This window comes from Macaca nemestrina, chromosome 10 (assembly GCF_043159975.1).
Source record: "Macaca nemestrina isolate mMacNem1 chromosome 10, mMacNem.hap1, whole genome shotgun sequence".
Taxonomy (NCBI): Eukaryota; Metazoa; Chordata; class Mammalia; order Primates; family Cercopithecidae; genus Macaca; species Macaca nemestrina.
The window spans coordinates 10,993,464-11,015,622 of record NC_092134.1 but is presented as its reverse complement, the minus strand read 5'-3'; the positions used below and the strand labels follow the sequence as shown (position 1 = coordinate 11,015,622).

Sequence of the window (22,159 nt, the reverse complement as noted above, 5' to 3'; positions counted from 1 at the left end):
ATTAGCGGGGCACTGTGGTGCGCACCTGTGGTCCTGCTACTCGGGAGGTTGAGGTGGGAGGATTGCTTGGGTCCTGGAGGTTGAGGTTGCTGTAAGCCATGATGGCATCACTCCACTCCAGTCCAGGTGACAGAGCCAGACCCTGTCTCAAAAAAAAGTGGCTGGGCATGTAAACTTACCAAGGAGACAAGTCTTCAGATAAAGGAAGGCAACTCAAAGGATGGACTTTCAAACATTTGCAACCAGCACTGGGAACAGTAGTAGGTTGGGGAAGAGGGAAATCTAGAACTCACGCCTGAAAACTGCCAGTCATCCAGCCCATTTTTCCTTACAGACATTTGGAAATAAGTTAATGGAGCCATTTTGGTGAGAGCCCTCAGTTCCCTTCAGGAGGCCTTTGTCAGGAAGAGGGTGGGGCAGGGTACTCATCCCCCATCCAAATCTGGAACTGAAACCAGCTTCAAAGCCAAGCGCAGAGCCATCACGATGGCTCACGCCTGTAATCCCAGCACTTTGGGAGTCCAAGGCAGGCCTTACTTGAGGTCAGGAGTTCCAGACCAGCCTGGCCAACATGGTGATTGCACCACTGCGCTCCAGCCTTGGGTGACAAAGCAAGACTCTGTCTCAAAAAAACAAAACAACAATAAAACAAAGCAGAGTGCAGGAATGGCTGTGGACTCTAGATGCCCTGCTAGGATTAGGATGGGTGTTCCTGGTTCATGGGCCTCACTGGCTCTTCTGGTGCCCTGCCACCCCTACCCCAGACTGGCTTTGAGCCCTGGAAACCTTGACAGCTTTCTAGAAGTGTCTGTCAGTTAGGTCGTGCGACGCGAAGTTGCCGTTTCTGCAGGTCAAAAAGTGGTGGACTATTGGAAATTTCTAGGCACCTCTGGTCTGGTTGATCCAAATCCTCCAACTTGTGGCACATTTATTTAGCGCTCATTTTGTGCCATCCTGCCTGCTAAGCACCTTATAGCCATTTTTATTTGTATTTATTTTTCTTTTTGAGACAGGGTCTCCCTTTGTCACCCAGGCTAGAGTGCAGTGGCGCAATCTCGGCTCACTGCAACCTCCACCTCCCGGATTCAAGCGATTCTCCTGCTTCAGCCTCCCGAGTAGCTGGGATTACAGGGATGCACCACTACGACCGGCTAATTTTTGTATTTTTAGTAGAGACAGGGTTTCACCGTGTTGGCCTGGCTGGTCTCGAACTTCTGGCCTCAAGTGATCCACCCGCCTCGGCCTCTCAAAGTGCTAGAATTACAGGCGTGAGCCACCGCGGCCCGCTATAGCCATTTTAGAACTGTCACAGGTTTCTGAGGCACCGGATTGTTCACCATTTGACAGAGAAGAAAACTCGGGCTCAGATACTCCCCTTTTGGAATTGTTTCGGGGGCTGCCTCGTCCGTCAAACTTAAAAAAAAAAACAGCATCCTGAGTTGAAGTTAAAAGAGCTGGGGTCTGGAGGCCTCTGGGCTCAAGGGCGCTGCCACTCAACCGCTGCGCCGCGCTGGGGACGCGCACGGGCAGTAAGTTCCCAGCTCTGTGGACACCAGGTCTTAAACAAATCCTGTCGGTATTCAGTCACCCAGTGTTCCCATCAATACGATGAGAATAATGGGGACAATAGCCACCTAGTCCGGCAAAGTCAGGCGTGAGCTGCGAGGACTCGGTACCGCCCGGCAGGGGAAAGCAGGGCCTGGAGGCAGAGGAGCCCCACCCGCACCCACCACGTGGAGCCGGCAGGGCCCGCGGCGAGACCGCAGGGCGACAACCGGGGCGCGGAGCGGGGCGGGGGTGGGACTAGCAGTGGTCCCACTCCGCCGACGCCTCTCCCAGGCGGCGACACCGGCGAGCCGCTCCGCCCGGCCACCGTGTCCCTCAGCACCCGCGGACGCCGGGAGAGGAGGAGGTGGCGAGGCGCACGGCGGAGAGGCGTGGCCTCCGATTCCCGTATTTTTTTTTGGTCCGCCTAGCTAAGGAAAGGTTCCCCTGCGCCTTTAAGAGACCGACGCGGGCAGTGGATTGGGCCAGACTCCTCGGTGACGTCACGCCGGGGCCGGCGCCCTACCCCTCCCGCCGCGCCGCGCGCTCGCGGACAGTCGGCGCGCGGGCCGGGCCCCGCCGGCGCCCCTCAGTTTCGCGCGCCTGTGGTGTTGCCCGGGGCTCCGGGGGATGCCCCCGGCCGAGCACTTCTCATGGCCGCCGACGTCTTCATGTGCTCCCCGCGCCGGCCCCGCAGCCGGGGCCGCCAGGTGCTGCTCAAGCCCCAGGTGCCTGAGGACGACGACGACTCGGACACGGATGAGCCGTCCCCGCCGCCCGCCTCCGGCGCGGCCACCCCGGCCCGGGCCCACGCGAGCGCCGCGCCACCGCCGCCTCGGGCCGGGCCGGGCCGCGAGGAGCCTCCGCGCCGCCAGCAGATCATCCACAGCGGCCACTTCATGGTGTCGTCGCCGCACCGGGAGCACCCGCCCAAGAAGGGCTACGATTTCGACACGGTCAACAAACAGACGTGCCAGACCTACAGCTTCGGCAAGACCAGCTCCTGCCACCTGTCCATCGACGCCTCGCTCACCAAGCTCTTCGAGTGCATGACTTTGGCCTACAGGTAGGGACCCCCGCGACCCCCGGAGGCCCCGGCCGAAGGCCCCTGTTTGACAAAACAAGCGTGGAGGGAAGGGCCGCCTGGCAATCCCGTGGCTTCATGCATTCCCTTTGGGTCTTCCCCCTTCGAGAGGGTTTATGGATCTGGGGTTCCCCGCGTTGCCAGAGAGGCCGGGGTCCTGGCCTCTTCCCCTGCCAGCAGTGCCGGGGTCCTTTCGGGTTCACGTTCCCTATCCAGGCCCTCCCCTCCAGTGTCCTGGGGCCACCGATCTTGGACGAGAAAGAGGTATAAACACTGGCTGCATCTTGTGTTACCCGACTCTATGGACTCCTTCCTCCAAACGCTTTGTGTGTTTTCCCCATATCCAGCAGCGGTCAGGACCACCTGTTCCGGGTGACGGGAGGCTGGCTCTGCTGTTTAATGGTTGTGTAACACCTCGGAGCCTGTTTCCTCCTTCATAAAAGGGGAATGACTGTAGTGTCTGCCTCCAAGGGGCTGTTGTGGTACTGGAGTGACTTAGGTAAATTGCTTATTCCAGTGCTTGGCCAGAGTTAGGTGTCCCTGCACCTGGAGGCTGGCCCATTACAACCTCAACGGGAGGCCCTCCCCCATCTCGGGAAGGCCTTGGGTGCCTCCTAAGAAGACTTTTGGTGCCACAGCTGTTGGAGGCGCAGTCTGTCCTCCTGGCAAGTTGGAGGGTTTTCTGGCCGTCGCGAAACATTATATGAGGGAGATGTCATTGTTGAGGGCAGACATCCCAGACACCATTCTGACATGTGGATTCGGCTCTGGGCAGGGATTCCTCTTTTCCAAGTCACAGAAAATGCCTGGCCCTCAAAGATTAAAGCACTTTTCCACTCTCCCTCCCAGCATAAATATTAGGTATTTGCTACAGGTAACTTTTCTGCCTGCGCAACAGAACTTCTTTGGACCGGCAACAGCGGCCTTGAGCAGCTCGGCCCTGCATAAAGCTCTTGATAGGATCTCTGCCGAGTTGAGCTTATTACATTAGGAACTGGACTAGCTGGCGCTGTCTTAGGTCTGCTCTGCAGGCATCTAGGGAGAAGTTTCCTAGGAGACTCCATGAACAGCGTAATAAAAAAGCAGGAATATCTTGCCGTCCCCCAACCCCCCATCCTTTTTAAGAGAGCTGTGAGCTCCAAGCATATCCAGGTTTAAACATTATGCTTTTACCTGAAGTTGAAATATTAAATACTTAGCCCTGGATGGCACCCCCTCACCGCCGCTGTCCCTGGAATAAACGATTAGTCAACTTGTTCTTTGTTATGTTCCTGAAACACCCCTATTTCCTCTCTTGAAGGTTTCCCTGATGATCTGTTCCCGTAGCTCCTCCTCCCATCCCCCTTACCCAGCGCATTGGTCAGTCTCTGCTGATTCTCTGGTCTTGCCAGTTTGAGCTGGCACTCAGCCTGTAAAGATGTTCTGCTTTTTAAAAAACAAATGGTGTTGAGGCTGCAGCCCTGTGCACCCTTCAGTCTCAGATTTTGAGCACTTCCATTGGAATCAAACCCAGCTGGATCGCAGCGTATGCTATGCCTCGAGAGAGCCTTTTCAAACAAAGCTCAAGGTGAAAAGACTGGAATGTATCTTATTAAGAAAACTTAATCCTCTCATTTTAATATAAACTTCTACATATACAGAGAGAGAATGGATGATTGAGTCACGGGGGGCATGGGCTGGGAAAGTCTCACCTAAGTAAGCTCTGCTAAATGAAAACTAAATCAGTCTCCCCTTTGCACTCTGTTTGGATGACCTAAAGCCTTATTAAACAACACCAAAGAATTTTAGTAATGGCATTTTTTTTTCATTTCTCTCAAAAATATTTTGGCAGCTGGCCATTGCTCAGTTAACTTTCTTGATTGCAAAATGCACCATCAGTTTGGTGCAAGAAGCTTACCTTGCTCTCTCACTTTCGCTCCTTTTCCCTGTGCCTAAGGTCTCCTGCTGCCTAAGGTCGGCCACCTAAGGTCTGCCACCACAGGCCCTCGGATGGGATCTGTCCAGTCATTTCTCATGAAGATGCCCTTTGTCTGTCTGTGTGAGGCTGGTTTGTCCAGCCCTGAGTTTAGTTGGCAGTGTGGAACTTTGGTATGGATGACAGACGAATGACTCAAAATCAGTTGTTTGGGCTGTAGCCTGTGGGACAGAAGGAAGCTAGAGGAAGGTGAGTTTCTGACCCCAGCTCTCCTAGTGAGGACTGCTAGCTGGCTTTCGGGGAGGGAAGGTTGAGATTGGAGGCAATGAGGGGCGTGGTGGCTCACGCCTGTAATCCTAGCACTTTGGGAGGCTGAGGTAGAGGATTGCTTGAGCCCAGGAGTTCAAGATCAGTCTGAACAACGTAGCAAGACCCCATCTCTAAAAAAGAAAAAGAAAGAAAGGAAAAAAAGGGATTGGGGGCAGGGCAGAAAGAAGATGTAACCTCAGAGCTGGTCTGGTTTCCATCCTTGTGGGGTTCGTGCCTTCCCTGCTGGCTGTCTGGGTCCTCCCCTCCTGCCCGAGCTGAGGAAAGCCAGCTGGGTCTCCTTTTCTGTGTGACTGTTTCTGGCCTAGGTTCTTTCCAACTTCAACTTCCTGTCTGTCCCCTGGCCTCTTCGTTCTAGCTGCCTAACTCTCCGCGGTACACTCTGCTTTTTTTGTTGTTGTTGTTTGATTTCCTGTTAGCTGCTGCCTCCCAGCTGTTTCCAGATGAGGTTCAACAGCTCTTTGGGGAGGAACTAAGTGCAGGGGAAGTTGTGGTTATTTTTTACCGAGTCCTGAGAAGTGGCCTAGGGATTCTGACTGTGATCCGTTCCTGAACTGGCAGTGGCTTCACCTCCTGAAGGGTCTTTGCCTGGGGCTGACTTCGGGTGGGGAACAGGGTGTTTGAGAACTTGGATGTGAGTGTGTGCCAGGGCCTACTGGGTAGGGAACTGTGCAGATGGGATTCCATGTCGGTCTCACTCCGTTTTGCTGAGAAGCCCTGTGGCGAAGGTTCTTGATTTGGTCCGGAAACATGTGCTCAATTATTGGGACATTTTGGAGAGAAGGGGTTGCCTTTCCCCGAGGCAAACCAGGTGTTAATGATGGAAAAAAGCCCTTAGCATTCCTTGTCTGAACTCTAAGAACGCTATTCAATGGGAGAGATAAAATTTCCCTGCAAGGTGGAAGTGAGGATCAGCAGAGACAACCTCTGGGAATGGGGCTGGGAATGGGGCTAGTGCCTGGCAAGTAACAGACAAGAGGAGGGTTAACTGGCTCCGCATAGCAAGTGGGTTATGGCGGAATTTTAGTTCTGCATCCGCATTCATCTGACATTTATGAGGAGCCTGTGTCTTATCTATGAACTGAAGGAAATAGTGTATCTAACCAGGGTCTTAGCTGAGCTTTCGAATGCCTGCTTGACAAATACTAAATAGAAGCATTCTTGATTTGGCCGGGTGCTTTCTGAGGCTCTACAATGGAGCTATGTACTGAAGAACATAGTTCATGGTTCTTGCCTTCTTAAGACTGTAAGGAATGTCACACATGTATATCCTCCACACAGAATTTCCTTTTTTTGAGATAGGGTCTCGCTCTGTTGCCCAGGCTGGAGGATAGTAATGTGATCATAGTTCACTGCAACCTTGACCTCCCTCAAGGGTCAAGCAATCCTCTTGTCTCAGCCTCTTGAGTAGCTGGGACTGCTGGCACGCACTAGTATGCCTGGCTAATTTTTTATTTTTTGTAGATATGGGGTGTTGCTATGCCTCTCAGGATGGTCTTGAACTCCTGGCCTTAAGCAGTCCTTCCGCCTCAAGCCTTCCAAAGCGATGGGATTATAGGAGTGAGCCATCATGCCCAGCCCCCACCTACAGATTCTGAACACATCTAGTGTGTACCTTTTCGTGGTTGGTGTTGGTTTCCTTTATTTGCCTTTTTAGAAACTCCTTATTTCAGGGAGTGTTGGTATGAATATTTCCGGTGGTGGGGGGAAGAGATGGTCTTTTTCTGTATTTAAAGATAAGCAGTTTCTGGAAAATAGGTTTCTGTTTAAGAAGTGGGTGTTTGAGGAGACTTAAATTTGGGCTTGTAAGATAGCCTTGGGATGTAAGTTTCTAAGATGTAGCCCCCTCCATGAATGCTTTGTATAGTAACCATTCTTTTTTTTTTTTTTTTTCATGAGACAGAGTTTCACTCATGTTGCCCAGTCTGGAGTGCAGTGGTGCGATCTCAGCTCACTGCAACCTCTGCCTCCTGAGTTCAGGCGATTCTCCTGCCTCAGCCTCCCAAGTAGCAAGAATTACAGGCATGCACCACCATGCCCAACTAATTTTGTATTTTTAGTAGAGATGGGGTTTCTCCATGTTGGTCAGGCTGATCTCGAACTCCCAGCCTCAGATCATCTGCCTGCCTCGGCCCACAAAATGCTGGGATTACAGGTGTGAGCCACCACGCCTGGCTAACCCTTCATTCTTGATCAAGGCAGAAATCTGTGCCAGACTTAAGGAATAGCAAGGGCTAACGGTTAGAGTGCTGTGTCCTTCAAACTTTGAATTTTCTTTTTTTTTTTTTTTTGAGACGGAGTCTCGCTCTGTTGCCCAGGCTGGAGTGCAGTGGCGCGATCTCGGCTCACTGCAAGCTCCGCCTCCTGGGTTCACGCCATTCTCCTGCCTCAGCCTCCTGAGTAGCTAGGACTACAGGCACCCGCCACCGCGCCCGGCTAATTTTTTGTATTTTTAGTAGAGACGGGGTTTCACCGTGGTCTCGATCTCCTGACCTTGTGATCCGCCCGCCTCGGCCTCCCAAAGTGCTGGGATTACAGGCTTGAGCCACCGCGCCCGGCCAAACTTTGAATTTTCAATAGAGGAACCGTCTAATGCTAGGCACAGTTAACCAGTTGTAAATGGAAACCTTTCATGCAAATACTAAATTGGTTTTTCTCTTTTGCAGTCATACCGAAGATAAGCAGTGTTTCTTCTCCTGCGTTCTTCAGTCTTTAACCATTAGATAGTGCACCATTGCAGGGTGTGCACTGAGGTGGGAACTGGGGCTGCAGAGATGAAGAACATAGTCTCTCTCCTCAAGGGGCTCACAGGCTAGGCATGGGAACAGATAGTTGCAGAACAGTTGATAAGGGCTGTGATAACTGTGACCAGGTCTTGTGACACTACCAGGGAAGGATGTCTCAGCCAGATTGTGTGTGTATGTGTGTGTGTTTTGACATGACCAGGAGCAGTGTGGATGGTCTTCCTGACATCAGGGTTTAATGCATATCTCCCCTTTCGCTGTTAACTCTCAAAGATTACCGATTATATTACCCAACAGGAAGCCCCAGTGCTCCCTGCTTTAGTGGTGCGGGACCAAACTTCCATTGTTTGTAGAGGCTGGTTGGTTCAACATTGCCCACATGCGGGAAGGGGAGGAAGGAGAGGAAGAGGAGGAAGACTTGGGGAAAGAGTCCGGGCGATGAAGTTAGAGGAGAGGATGGAGGGAGGTTATTTTCCGGGTGGGAGAAGAAAAGAGAATTCACACAGGCTGAGCATTTATTATTTATTATGTTCTACATTCTCTTTCCATGATCTTTTTTTTTTTTTTTTGAGACGGAGTTTTGCTCTTGTCACTCAGGCTGGAGTGCAGTGGTGCAATCTTGGCTCACTGCAACCTCTGCCTCCTAGGTTCAAGCAATTCTCCTGCCTCAGCTTCCCAAGTAGCTGGGATTACAGGTATGCATCACCATGCCCAGTTAAGTTTTTGTATTTTTAATAGAGACAAGATTTTGCCATGTTGGCCAGGCTGGTCTCGAACTCCTGACCTCAAGTGATCCGCCGGTCTCGGCCTCCCAAAGTGCTGAGGTTACAGGTGTGAGCACTGCACCTGGCTTCTTAACATGATCTTAAGCAACTCATACAACAGCCCTCTCAGGTAGGTGGTGGAATCCTCATTTAAAAAAATAAATAAGTAAATAAAAATTTAAAAACTAGCTCAGAAGTTAATTAGCTGTCTTGCCGAGAGGTTACGCAACTTGTCCATGGAAAAGTGTCTCGAGCAGAAAAGTGACCTACCTTATCTGCCCACAAACGCCTGGCTTCTGTTAGAGGGGAGTGCAAGTGCCAGTTCCTCTCCAGAGGGGGAAACCCGGATGGGGAAAGTGGATGCCTTGGGCCACTCCATGTCTCTCTGTGGCTGCCGTCCCTGCTGGGGAAACCCTCTGCTTCCCAGAGTGCATGAACATCACATCCCCCTGGAAGCCGCTCTGATGTCATTCAGCCTGTGTCATTATGTGATCCCGGCTTACCAGAATCCCTGCTGTCTTCACCTTTGACTTCCCTGCTAAGCCTAACAGCTTCAGCACATCCTAGGAGATTAAGAATCATATGATGGATTGAAAGGGACACTCAGGGACCTGGAAGCCAACTTTATAATCTGTAGCGAAATCTTTTTTTTTGAGATGGAGTCTTGCTGTCACCCAGGCTGGAGTGCAATGGTGCAATCTGGGTTCACTGCATCCTCCGCCTCCTGGGTTCAAGTGATTCTTCTGCATCAGCCTCCTGAGTAGCTGGGATTACAGGCACCCGCCACCACACCCAGCTAATTTTTGTATTTTTGGTAGAGACAGGGTTTCACCGTGTTGGTCAGGCTGTTTTTTTTTTTTTTCTTTTCCTACTTGCAAGCTGACAAGTTAAGTGAATTGTGTTTATCTTCAGCTCTGCAGAGACAAGCACAACCTTTGTGGAACAGTGCTTTATGGGACATTGGTGTGGAGTGGGACAACAGAAGTGCTTTTGCTGGATGACGTTTGTATCGTGGCCTGCTTGGACAGGTGTGGTGGGCAGTTTAATGGCCCCCCAAAGATGTGCACATCCTCATCTACAGAACCTGTGACTGTGCTAGGTTATATGGCAAAGGTGAATTAAGGTTACAGCTGGAATTAAGGTTGCTGGTCTACTGACCTTAAAATAGGGAGATTATCTGGATTATCTGAGTGAGCCTGGTGTAATCAGGGGTCCTTAAAATTAAGAGGGAATCAAAAAGAGAACCAAAGAGCAAGCAGCGGAGGAAGGACATCAGCTGCTGTTGGGGGCTTTGAAGATGGAGGAAAGCCACGGGATTGGGAATATGCTCCCCTCAGAGCTGGAAAAGGCGAGGGGATGGGTTCTACCCCAGAGCTTCTGGGAAGAAAGCAGCCCTGCTGAATCCTGTGAGACCCAAATCAGACCTCTGACCTCCAGAACTGTAAAATCATAAAGTCTGTTGTTCTGAGCCACTAAGTTTGCGGTAATTTGTTACAGTGACAACAGGAAGCTTATCTTCACTCTTCTCCCACCACAAGACAGCACAGGAGCCCACCCCGGGTTTAAGATTGAACTATAATGGTTGGGCGTGGTGGCTCACGTCTGTAATCCCAGCACTTTGGGAGGCTGAGGCAGGTGGATCACGAGGTCAGGAGATCGAGACCATCCTGGCTAACACTGTGAAACCCCATCTCTACTAGAAATACAACAAATTAGCCAGGCGTGGTGGCGGGTGTGTTTAGTCCCAGCTACTCGGGAGGCTGAGGCAGGAGAATGGCGTGAACCCGGGAGGCGGAGCTTGCAGTGAGCCGAGATCGCACCACTGCACTCCAGCCTGGGCGACAGAGTGAGACTCCGTCTCAAAAAAAAAAAAAAAAAGATTGAGCTATGCTGTGGGTCCTCGGCAGCAGCGAGGGAACTAGTGATAGGAGGGTCCTGGTTATAAAAGGAAAGGTTTGAGGCCGGGTGCGGTGGCTCAAGCCTGTAATCCCAGCACTTTGGGAGGCCGAGACGGGCGGATCACGAGGTCAGGAGATCAAGACCAGCCTGGCTAACACGGTGAAACCCCGTCTCTACCAAAAAAGACAAAAAAAAAACTAGCCGGGCGAGGTGGCGTGCGCCTGTAGTCCCAGCTACCCGGGAGGCTGAGGCAGGAGAATGGCGGGAACCCGGGAGGCGGAGCTTGCAGTGAGCTGAGATCCGGCCACTGCACTCCAGCCTGGGCGACAGAGGGAGACTCCGTCTCAAAAAAAAAAAAAAAAAAGGAAAGGTTTGTAAAGTGGATCCTTGTTCCTTGGTATAATTCTATAATAGAGTATTGTAGAAAGTTAATTTTCCTTTTTTTAAAGGATTTATGTGATGGCTGATGAGAGCCTGAGCTCTCATTCCCTAGAATCAAATTACTTTTGGGTATAAAATGTGCAGTCCAGAGAGCCAGTGTCTTAGGTGATTACTTTCTGTATTTTGTTGGAGTTCTCTTGTCTGTGATTAGAATTCAGGCCACGGAGCATGTGTTTTTGGCAGAGCTCTGTGGCTGCATGGATCAGGGACCCTCGTGCTGGCCTGTGGAATGGGAGTGCCGGTCACCTCATGCTAATTCTGGGACTCCGAGGACTGGCCGATTTCAGTGGAGACTGGTCCTGGGTTCCAGGCAGCGCTAGGTCCCCCACAGGGGAGATACTCTTCTTCACTGTCCGGCCAGACGCCTTGAAGAGACTGGCTCTCACAGACCGGCTCCGCCTTCTTTACAGCCCTGCTTCTTGCGCTGCTGCTGGCTGTCACCCACCACCCTATTCTCTGGTACAAAGCTCTGCTCCTAGGAGCTTCTGGATCTGCTCAGCTTGAGCCTGCTGGGGCCTATGTCTCACATATGGACCTTGCTGTGAGCTTTCTGGGACCATCAGCTCTCTTTGGCAGTTGTCTAATCGAATTAGCCCTGTGAGGGCTACTTGAGAGGGAGCCTGGCTGGCCGGGCCCCAGAGCATGAGGCTGGCTATGGTCTGGGTTTGGCCGCCCCAGCACAAATGCTTTTTCCCTCCAGGCACACCCTGTTGTGTGCAGGCACGGTTCTAGCCCTCCGGGATACAGTGGTAAGCTAGATGGGTTAGTCCTCTCTCCTCATGGGACTTCCATGCTGGTGGGGGAATTGTCAGCACATCAGGTCTTATATTGTGAGTGCAGGCAAGAATAGAAAGAAGGTGAAGGCTAGAGAGTACTGGGGCTGGGGAGGGTGGGCGGATACTTTAGGCTGGGCAGAGAAGTCCTCTGGGGAGGTGACCTTTCTGGGTGAACTCTGAAACCTAAGTGGCAAGTAGGAGCCAGGCACGATGGTCGTTCCAGGTGTGGGAAGAGGCCCAGGCAGAGGCCCTCGCTGGAGTGAGCTTGGCGCATCACAAGGTTAGAAAGAAGGCTGGCTTGGCCAGAATGTTGAGGGCAGGAGGTAAGATAGAAGAGGCAAGGGGCCTTGTGGGCCAGGGTAGGAAGTTAGGAGATGGTTTTGGTGGCACTGGGGAGTACTGTCTTACCTCCACAAGGCGGCTCGGGCCAGTCTACAGGAGACGGGTCTAGGGAGGGTGAGAGCAGGAGCAAGGCTACCAGTTGGGAGTTGTGGAGCTCCAGCCTCAGCCTAGGATGGTAGCAGCGAGGTGGTGAGGAGCAGGATTCAGGGTGGTTTTTGGACTTGCTGGTGAATTGGACCTGGCAGATGAAAGGAAGAAAGGAATCAACAGTGACTCTGAGGTTTGGCCTGAGCAGCCGGGGCCATTACTGAAATGAGGAAGGCTGGGGAAGGAGCGATGAGCTGTGAAGCTGGGGCATGTCTCGCTGAGGACGATGCAGTGTACAAAGCTTGGCTGCCCGGGGGCCGCCCTGACAGCCAGAGCCGTGAGCGGGCAGCTTCCCTGAGGATGGCTGAGGGCTGTCAGTGTGGTGGGCATCACAGCCGTCTACTTTGCCCTACCTGGGTTTCTTCTTGCCCCCCAGTCCCTCCCCCTACCCCCGAGCTCGCTGTCCCTCTCCAGGGGAGGCTTTGGAGTTTGGAGCTTGCGTTCTGAGTGGCGTGGAGTATGCACCTGCTGCGGGCTGTTTCTGCTCAGCTGAGTCTGGTGGTGCTGGAGAAATACTGTCTGCTTTGAATACCCTAGAGACCTCTCCAAGCCCAGCATTCTTGATGTGTTTGGGAGTTGACTGCACCATCAGAAAAATCTTCTAGAAGGAGGCAGTAGAGAAGGGGTGATTTTGGTAGCTCCAGAAGGGGGTCCAGGATCTGGAGAAAGAATTCTAGGAACAGGATTCCATGTCATCCACCTTTAAGTCTCAGAAGTAAGCATGAAGAATCCCAGTTGGGTGATGGTTGAAGAGGAAAGGCTGAGGAGTCAGAAAAAGCTCCTACAAGAAGATGGAGCAGCTCCTCCAAAGAGATGGCTGTGGGAAGAGGCAGCCGCCCTGGGCAGTTTTCAGGCATTGGAAAGGAAAGCAGCTTCTCTGTTGAGGAATATTCTGCGAGTGGGCGATCCACTTTGAAAGCTGGTTACTCTTCCTTCCTTCTAGGCCTGTGGGCAGGGAAGGAGGGCAGCCGTGTTTGCTCTGTTCCAATGAGACAAATTCAGTCACCAAAACAAAAAAACAGCTTCTTATGTAGAAAGTAGGGGAGTTAGCCTGGTTTTCGGATATTCACCCAGTATTCTAGCTTTTTAAAGAATAGCCTGAAGAGGCTGGGTGCAGTGGTTCATGTCTGTAACCTCAGCACTATGGGAGGTTGAGGCGGGAGGACTCCCTGAGCCCAGGAGTTTGAGACTAGCCTGGTCAATGTAGCAAGACCCCCATCTCTACAAAAATTTAAAAAATAAAAAATAAAAAAATTAGCCAGGCACGGTGGCGCATGTCTGTAATCCCAGCTGCTGGGGAGGCTGGGGCAAAAGGATCCCTTGAGCCCAGAAAGTGGAGGCTGCAGAGCTATAATCATACCACTGCACTCCAGCCTGGATGGTAGAGCAAGACCCTGTCTCAAACAAGCAAACAAACAAATAAAACACAACAGCCTGAAGAACCTCTTCATATGGTTACATGGTCACATGGTAACCAGCCCGTTCACAATGGGCTGCCTCATTTTAAACTGGCAGTTGGGACCTGCCCAGATAGTTTGATACTAAGCTTTTTAGAGAAAGTGAATCAATAAATTCCTTTTATTTATTAAAAGGAAACGCTTTCAATGTATTCTTAAAACAGTATATAATTATTTTAGCTTGGTGTTTTAAACAACTGTTTTCTAGTTGAGTAGTGGGGTCTTTTAAATTGCCTCTTTTGTTCTTTAGATTATCAAGCAGATCCTTCTCTGCCTTGAAGCAGAAAACTCTTTCATCCATTTGTAGTCAGGCTTTTTTCTTTTTTTTTTTTTTTTTTTTTTGAGACGGAGTCTCACGCTGTTGCCCAGGCTGGAGTGCAGTGGCGCGATCTCGGCTCACTGCAAGCTCCGCCTCCTGGGTTCACGCCATTCTCCTGCCTCAGCCTCCTGAGTAGCTGGGACTACAGGCGCCCACCACCGCGCCCGGCTAATTTTTTGTATTTTTAGTAGAGACGGGGTTTCACTGTGGTCTCGATCTCCTGACCTTGTGATCCGCCCACCTCGGCCTCCCAAAGTGCTGGGATTACAGGCTTGAGCCACCGCGCCCGGCCAGGCTTTTTTCTTTTTAACACAACTTTCTGTAAGTGTAATTTACATAGCATAAAGTGCACCCATTGTAAGTGTAAGGTTCAGTGATTTTGTTTTTTTTAGTTGTGCAGTCATTGTCACAGCCCAGTGCTGGGACATTCCATCACCTCAGTAAGATCCCCAAAGTTCATCCATGTTGTAGCACACATCAGGTATTTAGTTCATTTTAATGCTGAATAGTCTTCAGTTTTTTAGATGTACCACATTTTGTTTTACTGACATGTTTTTGAGGAGACACCTAGTACCTTTGTTATTCGGGTGTTGGCTTCCCATTTCCTATAGTAAGGCTGTTTTAGAGAGTCAGCTAGGAACTTCCTTACAGGGTGAGAAGAAGGAAATGGCTGTGAGGTATGTGGAAAGATGATGGGATTGGAATCCACAAGACAGTGGTGTGACTGGTTAGCATCTGCCACTTAGCTCCTATAAGTCTTGGTGCCCATGAGGGTGGGGGATGCAAGAGAGAGAGGGTTAGACTGGAGTCATGGTTACCAACCTTACTCTTCTTCCTTGGCTTTCTTTTTTGAAAGACGTTTCCTTAGGAACAAAGTGCATTCAGTAATTTAAAAAGAAACTAATTACCAGTGTATGCCACAACATGAATGAATCTCAGAAACACTATGTTGAATGAAATAAGCCTTACTCAGCCGGGTGTGGTGACTCACACCTGTAATCCCAGTACTATGCGAGGCCGAGACAGGCAGATATTTGAGGTCAGGAGTTCGAGACCAGCCTGGCCAACATGGCGAAATGCTGTCTCTACCAAAAATACAAAAAATTAACTGGCGTGGTGGCACACGCCTGTAATCCCAGCTACTTGGGAGGCTGAGGCAGGAGAATCGCTTGAACCTGAGAGGCGGAGGTTACTGTGAGCCGAGATCTCACCACTGCCCTCCATCCTGGGCAACAGAGCGAGACTCTGTCTCAAAAAAGAAAAATAAGATAAAATAAGATGGATTAATGGATGGAGAGATGGCTTAGTGGTTCTAATTGTAGAATCCAGGTGGTGGGTACTTGAGTATTCATTGTATAGTTCTTTCAACTTTCCTTGTATGTTTGATAATTTTCTTAATAAAATGTTAGGAAAATTGCATTTACTTGAAGAATGACCATCATGGCTTTATCATGGGCAAGTAAATACTTTAAAAAATATTGGGCCGGGCGCGGTGACTCAAGCCTGTAATCCCAGCACTTTGGGAGGCCGAGGCGGGTGGATCACGAGGTCAGGAGATCGAGACTATCCTGGCTAACATGGTGAAACCCCGTCTCTACTAAAAATACAAAAAACTAGCCGGGCGTGGTGGCGGGCGCCTGTAGTCTCAGCTACTTGGGAGGCTGAGGCGGGAGAATGGCGTGAACCCGGGAGGCGGAGCTTGCAGTGAGCCGAGATCACGCCACTGCACTCCAGCCTGGGAGACACAGCGAGACTCCGTCTCAAAAAAAAAAAAAAAAAAAAAAAAAAAAAATTGATCTACCTGAAGCTATCTTCCCACAAATAAAAGAAAAAATATTGAAAACAATGTTTGGAATGAAGTACTGATGCATGCTGCAGCATGGAAGAACCTTGGAAACGCTGCCCTAGGTAAAAGAAGCCAGACACGAAAGACCATGTATGTGATCTGTTGATGCGAAAGGCCTAGAGCAGCAAACTCATAGACTCAGAAAGCAGAGCAGTGGCTGCCAAGGGTTGGGGAAAGGGAAAATGGATAGTCACTGCTAATGGTTTTTTTTTTTTTTTTTTTTTTTTGAGGCTGTGATGAAAATGTTCTAAAATTAGGGTGGCAATGGTTACACAACTCTGCATATACTGAAAACCACTGAATGCTCTTAAAGGGTCACTTTGATGGTATGTAAATTATGTCTCAGTAAGCTGTTATTGTTTTAAAAATGTTGAAAACAGTTCGGATTTTCAACATTATCTTTAGGAATCTGACTTGGGAAGTGCAAGATCAGATGATCTTAGAGATCCTAACTATGTCAGTGTCTAGAAATTCCATGATTCTTTATCTTTACTGTGTGCAGTAAGTGGAGGAGTGTTTGGGAAAGTGACCTCCTTGGAGCATTCCTTCTAGACTGAAAATGACGTGGGAATTGGTTTCTCCAACTTGCACCAGAGCTTGCCAAATCACCATCTGTATGTGTGTGGAGGGTAAAGTTAGTTTGTTAAGACCTTTATGGCCGGGTGCAGTGGATCAGACCTGTAGTCCCAGCACTTTGGGAGGCCAAGGCAGGTGCATCGCTTGAGCTCAGGAGTTTGAGACCAGCATTAGCATCATGAAAAAACCTTGTCTCTGTTTAAAAATAAATAAATAAATAAATAAATAAAAGACTTTTTCTTCTTTTATCTGGGTCAAGGGTCACAAACTTAAATACTCACAAGGACCAGCAAATAGGATATCTGTAAGGCTAAAAAGACCTTTTCTGTTACTTATTTTCCTCCTTTTCATAAAGTCATGGTTATGGAGAAATCTCTCTTTGTTATGAAAACTGTAAGCATAAACTGCAGTTGACTTGGTCTCAATGACAGGCAGTAGGGAGTAGTGGAGACTGTGGTGAACTACAGAGTGTTTGCTGAAAGAGCAGCCATCACTCAACTTCAGGTGATTCTTGCCATTTGGGAATGTGAGCCTAGTGTTATGAGATTCGACATATTTTAAAAACTGGAGGAAATCTGGATTTAAGGTCTGAATTCAGCTATTAGGTATTCTGGGGATGTGAGTTTAATCTAGATTGAATGTGGTTTAGAAGTGAGTCTTGGCCTAAGCGATGAAGGTGATGTGCCGTTTGCCACAGATTGGCTCTGGCACAAGAACATTTTTTTTTTCCTTTCCTTTTCTTTTTCTTCTCTTCTCTTTTCTTCAGTTTTCTTCTTTTCTTTTCTTTTTTTTTTTTCTTTGAGATAGGATCTTTCCCTGTCAACCACACTGGAGTGCAGTGGCGCGATCTCAGCCCATTGCAACCTCCACATCCTGGGCTCAAACTATCCTCCTGCCTCAGCCTCCCAAGTAGCTGGGACTACAAGGCGTGCACCACCATGCCTGGCTAATTTCGGTATTTTTTTTGGAGAGACAGGGTTTCGCCATGTTGCTCAGGTTGGTCTTGAACTCCTGGGCTCTAGCAACTCATCCGCCATGGGCCTCCCAAAGTCCTGGGATTACAGGTGTGAGCCACTGAGCCTGGCCAAGGTAGATTTTTTTGGGGGGTGTTCTTACGCTATGTCTACCTTCTTGGCCCTGCTCTGTTTAAAGTCACAGGACCATAATCTTCTGAATACCAAATCTAAGACTGTCTGCCTGGTACACCCCAGAGGTATGCATGTGCCTAGGAGACAGTTAGTTACTCTGAGTTATGAGGTTTTAAGTATGATTTTAAGTATTCTTGTCCTTGGAATGGAGGATATATTCTCCATTTTGTGAAATTCTTGGACTATAGGTTCCATTCCATTTTAAACTCTCACCCCTCAGCATCACCACCATACTTGACTAAGGTGGGGCTGTTTGCATAGGGTAATTTTGGGATGAGGGAAAGGGACAATACTTTGAACTCTATAAACAGTTGATTTGGCTGGAGTTGAAACAAAATTACAACATTAAGTTAGACTGAGGAGACCTCTGTCTTGGCTCTTGTTGAGTTTCTGACCTGCACATTTTATATTATGTTACATATCTCCGGCTTTGCTTCCCCAATATATGTGTTGTTGTGTGTGGCGTGTGGGATGTGTGTGGGGTGTGGGGTGTGGGGTGTGTGTGGTGTGTTTGTGTGTGTGATGGGGTATGTGGGGTGTGTGGTATGGATATGTATGTGTTGTGTGTATGTTATGTGTATGTGTGGTGTGGTCTGTGTGTGTGTGGTGTGTGTGCGTGGTGTGTGTGGCGTGCGTGTGTTGGTGTGTTTGCAGTGTGTGGTGTGTGGGTGTATGTTGGTGTGTGGGATGTGTGTGGGGTGTGTGTTGGTGTGTGTGTGTTGGCATGTGGGGTGTGTGGTGTGTGTAGTGTGTGGGGCGGTGAGTGTCTGTGTGTGGTGTGTGTTGGTGTGTGGTGTGTGTGTGAGGTATTGTGTATGGTGTTTGTGGTGTGTGTTTTTGTGTGTGCTGTGTGGGTGTGGGGTGTGTGTGTGGTGTCTGTGTGTGGTGTGGGTGCATGGTATGTGTTTGCAGTGTCTCTGTTGTGTATGTTGGTGTGTGTGGTGTGTTGGTGTGTGGGTGTGCGTATTTGTGGTGTGTGTGTGGTGTGTGTTGGTGTGGTGTGGGGGGTATGTGTGTGGTGTATGGGTGTGTGTGTGGTGTTATATGTGTGAGGTGTGTGTGGTGTGTGTATTGGTGTGTGTATGTTTGCGGTGTGTGATGTGTGAGGTGTGTGTGTGCAGTGTCTGTGTGTTGGTGTGTGTGGAGGGTGCATGTGTTGGTGTGGGGGGTGTGTTTGCGGTGCCTGTGTGGTGTGTGTGTGGTGTGGGTGTAGTGTATATGTTGGTGTATGTGGTGTGTGTATTTGCGGTGTCTGTGTGTGTTGGTGTGTGTGGTGTGGGTTTGCAGTGTCTGGTGTGGTGTACTGGTGTGTGTGTTGGTATGTGTGTGAGATGTGTGGGATGTGTGTGTACATGTTTGCAGTGTCTGTGTGTGGTGTGTGTTGGTGTGTGTGTGTATGCGGTGTCTGGTGTGTTGGTGTGTGTGTGGATGTGTGTGATGTCTGTGTGTGTGTCGTGTGTGTTGTGTGTGGTGTGTTGGTGTGTGTTGGGGTATGTGTGAGTGTGTGTTTGTGGTGGGTGTGGTGTTGGTGTGTGTTGTGTGTGGTGTGTTGGTGTGTGGGTGTGTTTGCAGTGTAAGGCGTGTTGGTGTGTGCAGTGTGTTGGTGTGTGTGATGGTGTGTGTGGGGGTGTATGTTTTTGGTGTCTGTGGTGTTGGTGTGTGTGGTGTGTGTTGTGTGTGGTGTGTTGGTGTGTGTGTGGGTGTGTGTGTTTGTGGTGTCTGTGTTGTGTGTGGGGTGTGTTGGTGTGTGTGTGTGGTATGTGTGGGGCAGTGCGTATGTTTGAGGTGTCTGTGTGTGGTGTTGGTGTGGGGTGTGTGTTGTGTGTGGTGTGTTGGTGTGTGTGTTGGTATGTGTGTGGGGTGTGTGGGTGTGTTTGCAGTGTTTGTGTGTATGGTGTGGTGGTGTGTGTGCAGTGTCTGGTATTGGTGTGTGTGATGTGTGTGTGGTGTGTTGGTATGTGTGTGCAGTGTCTGTGTGGTGTGGTGTTGGTGTGTATTGTGTGTGGTGTGTTGGTGTGTGTGGGATGTGTGGGTATGTGTGGGTGGTGTCTGTGTGTGGGGTGTGTGGGGTGTGTGGGTATGTGTGTGCGGTGTCTGAGTGTGTGGTATGGTGTTGGTGTGTGTGGTGAGTGTGTGGTATGTTGGTGTGTGTGTGGGTATGTGTTTGCAGTACACATTCACATACATGGACACGTACTGCTTGTGCAGCCACCTTGCACAGATTCCTTAGGATTCCTGGCTCTGGCTTTTTGATCTGGTTTGGAAAGGTGTTGGCAAGTAGCTTTGTCGTTCTTAAGTGCGTTAGCATAGGCCTCTAATCCAGATTCAAATAGCGTTGGTATTTATCCGCAATGCAGTGCTTCCCCTGCGGAGATATGTTTGCTGAAAAGTTGGGGAATTCTTTAAAGCTTAGGACCTTACTTTTTTGAATTTTTCCACATCTTTCAGGCTTCCTTCCAGATTTTACTCATTGTTATTTCTCTATGTTCATAGTATAGATTTTTGTTTACATTTTTTTTAAATTATACTTTAAGTTCTAGGGTACATGTGCACAACGGGCAGGTTTGTTACATATGTGTACATTTTAAAATTAAAGTTAACTTTTTCTTTTCAAGTTTCATTTCAAATTATCATAGAAAAATCAGAAATATAGGTAAAGCTAAAAATAAATAAAAATTACAACACCCAGAGATAACTTGTCAGTTCTCTAGTGTTTTTTTTTTTTTTTTTTTTTTTTTTGAGACGGAGTCTCGCTCTGTCGCCCGGGCTGGAGTGCAGTGGCCGGATCTCAGCTCACTGCAAGCTCCGCCCCCCGGGTTTACGCCATTCTCCTGCCTCAGCCTCCAGAGTAGCTGGGACTACAGGCGCCCGCCGCCTCGCCCGGCTGGTTTTTTGTATTTTTTTAGTAGAGACAGGGTTTCACCGTGTTCGCCAGGATGGTCTCGATCTCCTGACCTCGTGATCCGCCCGTCTCGGCCTCCCAAAGTGCTGGGATTACAGGCTTGAGCCACCGCGCCCGGCCCTCTAGTGTTTATTCTTATAGACCTTGTTTTTTATTTTTATTTTTTGCATGGTGAGTACACATATGTTTTCCTTATTTTTATTTTTATTATTTTTTTTGAGACAGAATCTCGCTCTGTCGCCAGGCTGGAGTGCAGTGACGCGGTCTCGGCTCACTGCAACCTCCACCTCCCTGGTTCAAGCGATTCCCCTCCCTCAGCCTCCCAAGTAGCTGGGACTACAGGTGCAGGCCACCACATATTTTTTCCATTTAATAGAGTTTGAGCATTCCTCCAAGCCACAAAATATCCATCTGCAATTTTTTTATTTTTTAAAGGTAGGTTCACTTTGTTGCCTAGGCTGGGCTGCAAATGTGTGATCATAGCTCACTGCAGCCTTGAACTCCTGGGCTCAAGCAATCCTCCCGCCTCAGCCTCCCGAGTACCTGGGACCACAGGTGTGCACCACCACACCCAGCTTCTGCAGTGTTACTTAGTAGCTGGATAGTATTTCATTGTGTGGATGTACTACTGTTTATTTAATGTCTCTTTGTTGATCACTGAGAATATTTCTGTGGTGTTTTTGGTAACCTCTCCCCGTGTTTCTGGGCCCCTGTTCCATTCATCTCTGTTTTCATACTCCTGGTTGGCTACTTTCTCTGAAAATATCTCTGCTTCCTCCTCCTTCCTGACAGGACCCTTTACCCTGGGAAGCTTTCAAGACTGTAAAACGGCAGCAATTCCTGTCACCACTTTAGGCACCCCTCCTTGTCCCACTGTCCCACCCTCCCGGGACAGGCATGTCTAGGGGAATGGTGGTCAGCAGGCGCTGAGCTGAATGGTGGCCTGTTTGTTCTGAGTCCAGAGCTGAAAGCTTTTATGTATGTCCAGCAGCCTGCTGTGGGGCAGGGGTAGAACGCACAGTCAGCAGCGTGAACACAGGACTGATGCTGCAGCTTGCATGCCTAGTGGCGCTCTGCTGACAGACCCCTGAGGCTGTGACCGCAGCGTCACTGAGGTGACTGCTGCCCTTGGCTGTGTGTTGTGCCTGAGGTAGGGAGAGCAAGGCTCTGTGAAAGTTGTGATTCCAGGTGTGAGTCCCCCCAGCTGGTGTGAGCTCTCACGTGGAACTGGAATGCTGCAGATGCATGTCCCTGCGAGTTACAAAACTGGGGAATGACTTGGTACGTGGAAGGAAGAGCTGACTCAACGCTCTGAAAAATGATTTAAATACTTTTTGTCAGATTGAGTCCGGAGATGCTGCTCTCTGGCTTGGCAGCCTTGTTTCTCAGCTGCTCGCTTGTGGTGCTTCCGTGGGTCTGTCTGTCCTAACACTTCCATTGTCGGAGGAGTGCTCAGCAGAGGGGCTGTTGGTCGAAGGCATGAGGACTTTGGTTATGGGTGTTTCTTTTGCAGGGAATAGGGTCTCACTCTGTCCCCCAGGCTGGAGTGCAGTGGTGCGATCACAGCTCACTGCAGCCTTGAACCCCTGTGCTTAAGCAGTCCTCTAACCCTGGCCTCACTACAAGTGTGAGCCACTGCACCCAGCCTCAATTTTAAACAAGCAGGGCCAGGTTCGGTGGCTCACGCCTGTAATCACAGCGCTTTGGGAGGCTGACGTGGGAGGATCACTTGAGCCCAGGAGTTCCAGATCATCCTGGGCAACATAACGAGACCCTGTTTTTACAAAAACTAAAAAATTAGCCAAGTGTTGTGGCTCACACCTGTAGTCCCAGCTACTCAGGAGGCTGTGGCAGGAGGATCTCTTGAGCCCAGAAGTTGGAGGCTGCTGAGCTATGATCACTGCACTCCCCCCTGGATGACAGAGTG

At 49.7% G+C, this 22,159-nt stretch overlaps 1 protein-coding gene across 2 annotated transcripts in view; it reads left to right on the top strand.

Moving 5' to 3' along the window:
* The first annotated feature begins 2,109 nt into the window (after positions 1 to 2,109).
* Positions 2,110 to 22,159, top strand: part of MLXI (MLX interacting protein) — a 72,113-nt gene continuing 52,063 nt past the window's right edge. Inside the window, exon 1 of one of the 2 annotated variants that reach the window (XM_024796801.2) lies at positions 2,110 to 2,611. In XM_024796801.2, the coding sequence (XP_024652569.1) occupies positions 2,199 to 2,611 (413 nt within the window). In that variant the 5' untranslated portion in view covers positions 2,110 to 2,198. The remainder of the gene's footprint in view (positions 2,612 to 22,159) is intronic. The other variant, XM_011762839.3, reaches the window with a different exon arrangement.